The 7,787-nt window shown below is 34.4% G+C and overlaps 1 protein-coding gene across 1 annotated transcript; it reads left to right on the forward strand.

Moving 5' to 3' along the window:
• Nucleotides 1–611: 611 nt before the first annotated feature.
• On the forward strand, nucleotides 612–7,456 carry LOC136820982 (uncharacterized). Its single transcript, XM_067077216.1, has 13 exons — nucleotides 612–645; nucleotides 1,125–1,163; nucleotides 1,482–1,667; nucleotides 1,968–2,036; nucleotides 2,561–2,706; nucleotides 3,059–3,110; nucleotides 3,551–3,772; nucleotides 4,354–4,542; nucleotides 4,874–4,951; nucleotides 5,272–5,442; nucleotides 5,838–5,894; nucleotides 6,415–6,606; nucleotides 7,077–7,456. The coding sequence occupies exons 1-13, from the start codon at nucleotides 612–614 to the stop codon at nucleotides 7,277–7,279; spliced, it is 1,638 nt and encodes a 545-aa protein (XP_066933317.1). The 3' UTR covers nucleotides 7,280–7,456.
• The last annotated feature ends 331 nt before the right edge of the window (nucleotides 7,457–7,787 follow it).

Raw genomic sequence — 7,787 nt, forward strand, 5'->3', positions numbered from 1 at the left:
ACAAATCTTTCACCCTTACAGTGCACTTAGGTAAACTTGGGAAAGGGACCGTTAAGGGCGGCATGTATGATAGGTCGTTTAACTTGAGTGCCCCCACCTCCCTCAAAAGCAAAAGATTTTCCTGGTCATCAATTTCCCCTATTTCTCCCTCCTGGATTTCCCTCGATTTCTGCTAATCTTCAAACGAAAAAGATTTATAGGAGTACTTTATAGGAATTTTAGCAGCCTCCAAATCACACTAAAAATTTACCTCTCCCATGAAACCAAGGTGACAAAAATGCTAACATCTTACAAACGATATCAATAATCGAAAATTAAAAATTAAAAATCAATCAATCACAATTTTGGGGTTTTGAACAATTACACCAAGACATGGGCGTTAATTACAAAGTTAATCACCCACCAATTAACGACACAGTATAAATACTGTAGTTTTTGGGATTTTAGAATTATGCACAGTTCTAACTTCCAAAGTATAGAACAAAGCAAAAACATACAATAAGTGGCTGGTACACTTAAGAAATTCTTACTCCATAAATACTCATATATTTGATTGGAAACTTAACACTGACACGACAATGAAGTTAACAATCGTTGTTTTATGCCTTGTAATGGCAGGATTCACGTATGCTGGAAATCATGCAAGTAAGTAAAATTTACTTTACCTCCAACAATTCGAACCTCTATAAGTCGATTGTCTCCATAATTCGAACTTCTTCAACTCGAACAAATTTTTTAGATTTTTTATAAAGTTGTTTGTATTCTAAAACTCGAACACATTTTATTCCTCACTGTTCGTGTTCGACTTATGGAGACATCACCGTATCTCGCGGTCTTTGTTTAACGATATACTTTTAATTTTTGATAGTTAATAAGTCATGTCCAAGTCTAAGAATATTTTACTCAATATCTTAAGAACTCATTTTCAGAATAAGAATATCTTTGAGAATATACGGTGTGTATGAAAATAAACCTCTGGTGTTTTGATAGATTTTTCAGTTTTACGAGTTGCGACTATCCTCTACACGCTTGGAAAGTCTGCGTAATTGAATCTAATTGGTTCCTTTCAATTTTAGAGAATTAAACTTCATCATAAAGAATTTATCTTTTCTTCATTTTCACAGATTACTGTCGACCACCAAGTTGCTACAAAAGATTCCCTCGTAAGTAAAAAAAGTAAATTCCTCGAAATGCAAAAACCAGTATGTTAAAACTGAACCTCAGGCTTCAGTTCTTAATTTTTCCAGCCTTTATTGTTCTAAACATGTTCTTAATATTCTTACCTTTTTTACTAATTGGGTAAAAATCATGTCATTTCTGAAATTTGAAGCCCAGATTGTTCTTAATTTGTTCTTAAATTTTGGAGAAAAAAAATTCTGCCTGAAGTTTATGTAATTTTTTTATTTCATTTGAATTGTGTTAAAGTCTCAATATAGAAATAGTCTTGATATTATATTATTCTATTATTATATCATTCACAGCTTTCGCCAATCAATTATGTTTTAATCTCCATGGTCATCGAAGAGCCGTCGGTTATTACCGTTATCCATTCAGCCCACATCTTTTCTTCTACTGCAACAAATTCGGTGTGAACTCCGGAACTCAACAATGTCCGGCTGGTCTTTGGTTCTCTGAAAAATGTGTTCAGTGCTTGAAGCCTTATGATGGTAAGACGAAGTTATGTTATGTGTACTTTTATTTTTTGTCCCAATTCCGGTAAAATAACGTCTGACTTTCGTGTAATACATATGAATAACTTATCCCAGCCTTCCGCAATTCTAAAATCCATTTTACTACCATATGAAAACCATGTCGTTGAATTTAGAATTATTCCCTGAAGAATGGTTTCCACATCGTAATAAAAACCGGTCAACACTTAAAGTGTATGGACTTCGAACCTCAATAAGATGCATGGATAGAAATTTTATGATCATGGAGTATATTGGAGTATGTATATTCTCTTTCAGCCGTTAACAATGTTTGCAGTAAAAGCTCTGGCGATGGTAGTGGACAATCAACAAACACTGATGCAAACTGTAAGTCACCTTCTTTATCCCATATAAATATCTAACTTTGAAAAAAGTTTAGCCTCATAACTTTAGAATAACGCACATTTCTTTGAATTTGTTTTTTGTGCCATCAAATTTCGATCTGAGATTGGATTTAGATGATTTTGCATTTTCACCAAGAGTATATGTTGATTCATCCTTTTACAAATTGGAGGGGGAACACAAAAGAAACTTCAGAATAATATCTATCCCAAACAAAGGTCTCTCGTCCATCAAATCTAGACAAAGTTATAGGATATGCTATCCAATATAATTTTCTGAGTAGACCCTGCTTTCCCTCGCAAACTACAATCATGGACAAAAATGTTTGAGAAAAACACAGGAGTTTGCAGTAAAAATGTAGAAAAAGAATTATTCGTTCTTTCAGAGATAATATGTAGAATACCAATATTATTTCCTCCCTTTCGTTGTTTCAACGTTCATCTAACGTTATATGGACGTTGTGAACGTTAGATAGACGATGAAACAATATTATTTCCTCCCTTCTCCAGGTGCACCAGAAGGATTCTGTAAACACAAAGCTGATGGATTATACGCATTAAATTCATATTCTCCAAAATTCTTCTCTTGTGTCCAATGGAGAGCCACTCAATGTCAATCGTGTCCAGCTGGTCTTTATTTCAGCCAGAAATGTCAAGTCTGTTTGGAAGAAGTACACCTTTGTAAGTTTTTCATAAAGCATTCTTTTATTTCTCCGAAGCAAATCTATTTAGTAAATTCTCCGAGGAAACTCTTAAGAGTAAAATTTCAACTTAATGCTATTAATGACGCCCTATATTTTTATGATTCTGTTTTAAACTGCTTACTAAAGGTTTTTGTGTCTAATTATATTTGAATTTTGCTTGACTTCGCTAAAGATTTCAATGTCGGTCGACAGTGTGAATGTAAAAGCGTCCGTAAAATTTCATCTCAAATTGAGAACTCGTTGTAGTAATTTCTTTTTGAAATCTAATCAGTCTTTCTTTTTTTCTTTCAATCATAAAAAAAAGCTACTTGCCCCCAAGAGAGGAGACAACTCACCAGCCTCTAAACCACCAAAATGTAAGTTTCTAGACTTTTTCCAAAGGCTAGATGTTTTCTTCTCTTCAATCCAAAAAAATTCACCTACTATGCCTTACCAGTAAGGAAAGTTGGGGTTGAATCCAACAATGTACCCCACAATCTGTGACTTATTTGAATTAAAATTTTGTCGAAGGAAATCAAATTCACCAATCAGACTTCTTCAGATATATTTGTATTTTTGTGTAAGTTTCTATTTAAATCACTCTTAAATGGAACTGGGTAATCGAGTCTGACTATGAAAAGTTTTCCCTCAAATCCCTCTCTCAAGTGGAACTTGATTATTATTCTACAGATATATTTTCTCAATACTACCGAGTATTAAGCAACCTCTATAAGAAACACGTTTCACTAGAAGATGAACAGAAGCTTAACTTTTTCCCTTAATATCTCATATCACACTTTTCTTTCTACGTTGACAGGTGCTAGCAACGATTTGTGTGCATGGAAAACAGCTGGATATTACGCTTTTAGTGAAAACGCAAACCTCTTTTTCTACTGTAACGAAAACTACCAAAATGTTGGATGTCAGAGATGTCCAGCCAACTTGGTTTACAATCAAGCATGCGCTCAATGCTTACCCAAAGACCAACAAAAGTGTGATGTACCATCTAAACCATCCGAACCAGCCGAAACTAATTTCTGTAAGTATCTAAACTAATAATGATTTTTTGTTTCTTTAAAATATCTTTCCAATAGCAAAAACTGGTTTTGAAGTGCCAAGAAACCGAATACAGAGGGATAAACTAAAATCCCATTTATACTACTTATAAAGCAATAAAAGCCTCATTTTGAGCTATTGCAGCTCTATAATATTTATAATATTTAGGACGCACTCTGTCGGATAGAAAGCCATTTTTACTGATAAAGTGAACGAACTTTGCTAACGATATCACTTTATTCACTGTAGGTGAATTAGACAGGTCTTAATTTTTCTGTACACAATATTTATGCCTCTAATTTGGACCTCTATTATTCGAATCTCTCTGTAATTCGAACTAAAATATAGGTCCCCGAAAAGCCGTTTAAAATACTGTCTGTAATTTGAAACTTTCTCTAATCCGAATTAAATTCTTGGTCTCTTGAATATCGAATTAGGCAAAGTCAACTCATAGTACAAGGTAACAGGAATAGTCGAAAATATTTCCACATTCAAAGCAAACACGTGTCTCCTTTTAATAACAAAGGAACAAATTCTAATGATCTCATTTCATTCTATTTAAAGGTGCACCAGAAAGATTCTGTAAACAACACTCCATCAAGCACAAACCATTGACCTTCCTCTTTGCCGTGGAAGGAGACGCCTCATCATTTTTCTCATGCAATCAACTCAAAGAAGCAACACAATGTTTATCTTGCCCTGCTGGTCTTGTCTTTAACGAAGTTTGCCAAGGATGTCGACAATTCAAAACTAGTAAGTGTGAACAGGGCCTTATATGAATGGTGAAGAATCAGCCAGGCTAAACAGTGCCTTAGTTGAAAGAATCAACCAATTTTTAGGCTAAACAGTGGACTCAAATTCGAACATCCGTATAATATGAATTAGACTTCCCCTTGAAGATTGAATTAGTGAGAATAACCTTGTATGAAACCTTTTAGCGGATATAAGCAAAGAAAAAGCAATTTTAAGGGCCACGCTTTCTACTCAAATAAGAGTGTTCCATTGAATCCTTAGCTCATCTTTGTTAGCCTATGTGTATTTTGTGCTTATCAGAAACTAAAGCTCTATCTACATTTCACAATAGGCGATGCTAAACAATGCAATGCAGTCAAGCCAGATGATGGAAAACCAAAAACTGATGAGGAACTCAATAAATTCAGATGTAAGTTTCTATTCAAATCATTCTTAAATGGAACTGGGTAATCGAGTCTGACTAGGAAAAGTTTTCACTCAAGTCCCTCTCTCAAGTGGAACTTGATTATCGAGTCTGACTCTAAAAAACCAGCTCCAAATGTATGGGATTGAACTGGGAAAGCGACCGGTCGTTGTGAACGTCAGATAAACGTCGAAAAAACGTTGTGTGCCAGCTGGGAAAAAGTGTCCAGCCATTCATTAACGTGAAATTGAATTCTAAGATGTCTTCGATATCAAAATATTTTGTAAGTCTTACATGTATTAAATTCTTATTTTGTCTCAATTCAGGCCCAGACTTCTTCTGTCAAAACCGACCTGTTGGAAACCACGAAACCGGTGCCGGTGAAGAGACCTTCATTACTTGTTCCCCTGGTAACCAATGTATCAAAAGATGGTGCCCATCAGGAACTGTTTACAGCAAAGCCTGTGATGCTTGTACTTACAGCTATATCAATTTTGGTAAGTGATGTTTTTCTTTTCAAATTCTTGAGTGCTATAAGTACAGTGAAGTTGAACCTCTATAACTCGAACGTCTCCTTAAGCCGAACAAGTTTTATGGTCTCTTAAGTTAACAATGCCTTATAAACCTTACCCCAACTGTATTAGGCTTTTTTGAGACTTATAAACCTAAACCATGCAAATCAAGTTTTTTGAGGTTACAAATAGCAAAATCATCATCTTCGCCCTCATTCCCTTTTTAACGCCCACGATGCGCCTTGGCTTTAGTAGACGCTTTTATACACATAACAACTCTTGACTATCAAATAACCGTCTATGACGCTACACTAAATGCTCATCTTACGCTTACTACGATCGCTTGGAAAAGTTCTAAATTCTCTCTTCTTTATTTTTAGCTAATCAGAAGCTATGTAAACCAACAACTGCACCATCATTCCAAGCAGCAAAATGCAGTAAGTAAAACATTTGAAAATCTTTTTGATGAGGCATTTCTGTTGTGTAGAGTTATAGAAAAATAACGAAGATTTTCAAGTTTCCTCCAGTACCTCAAAATATTTTGGATCATTGCACCACTTTTTGAAGTGAAGAACGAAAATGAAGCCATTTTATTGGTGAGAGTTGACGTGAATCTTGAATTTAACCAATAGAATGGATTCATTTCGTTTCGGAGCGAAACAGAAACGTAGTGTGTGAGTGTGGTCTTAAAATCTGGAATTTAGAAATAGTAAATACCGGTAATTTCTTCATGCAAAACCGGCGTACCGGCCAAAAATTACGAAAATGTCGAAAATGTTCCGACGAGTACTAGAATACCGAATATTCAGTCTTCCAGTACCGGAAAGTCGGTCATTTTTGCCGTCAAATACCTGAATAACGGTCGATACCGGATTCTCTGAAGCCCGACCCCCCTCAGTATAGAATAACTACAGAAAAAATTCAATACATAATAAATCTTGTTCTTTTTCATATTAGGAGATGAAGATTTCTGTAAAAAAGGTGGAAAGCCCGGCCCCAACCAACCTCCATCTCACTTTTACGAGCAACCTTACGTTTTCTACGAATGTGCCGCAAAAGTGTGTTACCGTAAAGCATGTCAAACCACCCTCGTTTACAATGACAACATTAAAGGATGTGATTACGCCCCAAACCCGAAATCAACATGCAGTAAGTGTTTTGTTGATGTTAAAAATTTGAAGCCGTTTTTCAAAGTTTAAAATTTAAAAACAGTTAAGCAATATATTTCGGTGGTATCACCATTCTCAAGCTTATAAAAATACAAGTGTTCTGTTTTGTTGATGCTATTTAGATTCAAGCCAAGTCTTTTAGAGAGGAATCTTCCACCTTTTTTAGGCAAGCAAAAGTGATTTCTTTAAGATTTGCGCCCTACTTCGGATGAAAGATTGAATGAAGCGTTTTTTTTTGTTTTTTTTTTCCGTCTGTCACCTCTTTCGGCCTCTAATTGTTACTTTCGATCCTGCGTTTGTATGTAGAACACTATTTATGTATAAAATAATTGGTTTCAAATTTTACAGAGGAGATTTGACTCTAGCCCTAGGCTATGTGTCAGAGTTATGGAAACATAATAATATAATATTATTACATAATATTTTCTAATCCTCATCTCTTATTTGTAGAAGTTACTGGTTTCTGTAACGGATTAGCTAATGGAGGATATGCACCACCAAAAGCAGCTCATGAAGGAAATAACGTTTGGTATCAATGTTTCACGCATCCCACCCATGTAGAATGTGTCCGTAACACGTGCCCAGGAGAACAAGTTTATCAAGCGTTTAACAACCAATGTGTTGCGCCATCATATTATAATTATCATTGGTAAATAATATTCTCAGACATAATTTTTTTTCCGGACATGATTTAATGTCATTAAAATGAAATTTGAACGACGGAATTAATTTTTATATAAATCTTTACGATTTTTTTTTTTTTTAATAAAATGAATTTTAATGAATTTTGATTAGATTTTTTCCCAATTCCCTATGCTGTACGTACATAAATTCTTTCTGGAATTTTTCCTTAAAAATGAGAGACTTTATAATTTCGTTTATGACCTGGACTGACTGAATTTACATTTTTTTAGAAATTGTTCCAATAAAGCCTTTTGTATATTTTTTTTTCTTGAAATTTTGCTGACAATCAATTTTTTTACTTTTCAATTTAGAGTTTATATTTTTTTCTGTATTTAAAAAAATTTTGAAGCAAACACAATTTTAGTCGTTGCTTGTTATTTTCCACTCTTCTATCCCAAAAATGTCTATACTTTTCTAAACATTGCTCGTGAATGAAAACAAGAGCCACAAAGATGTGGTTAAATATTTCCTCCAATA

This window comes from Clytia hemisphaerica, unplaced genomic scaffold (assembly GCF_902728285.1).
Source record: "Clytia hemisphaerica strain Z4C2 unplaced genomic scaffold, Clytia hemisphaerica genome assembly, whole genome shotgun sequence".
NCBI lineage: Eukaryota > Metazoa > Cnidaria > Hydrozoa > Leptothecata > Clytiidae > Clytia > Clytia hemisphaerica.

What these genes read in the sequence shown, in the direction of transcription:
- LOC136820982 (XM_067077216.1), top strand. Translation starts at nt 612, where the DNA reads ATGGCAGGATTCACGTATGCTGGAAATCATGCAA. An exon ending in AGCCTCTAAACCACCAAAAT is followed by an intron (nt 3,111 to 3,550) that starts GTAAGTTTCTAG and finishes CTACGTTGACAG; the next exon opens with GTGCTAGCAACGATTTGTGT. An exon ending in TTACAGCTATATCAATTTTG is followed by an intron (nt 5,443 to 5,837) that starts GTAAGTGATGTT and finishes CTTTATTTTTAG; the next exon opens with CTAATCAGAAGCTATGTAAA.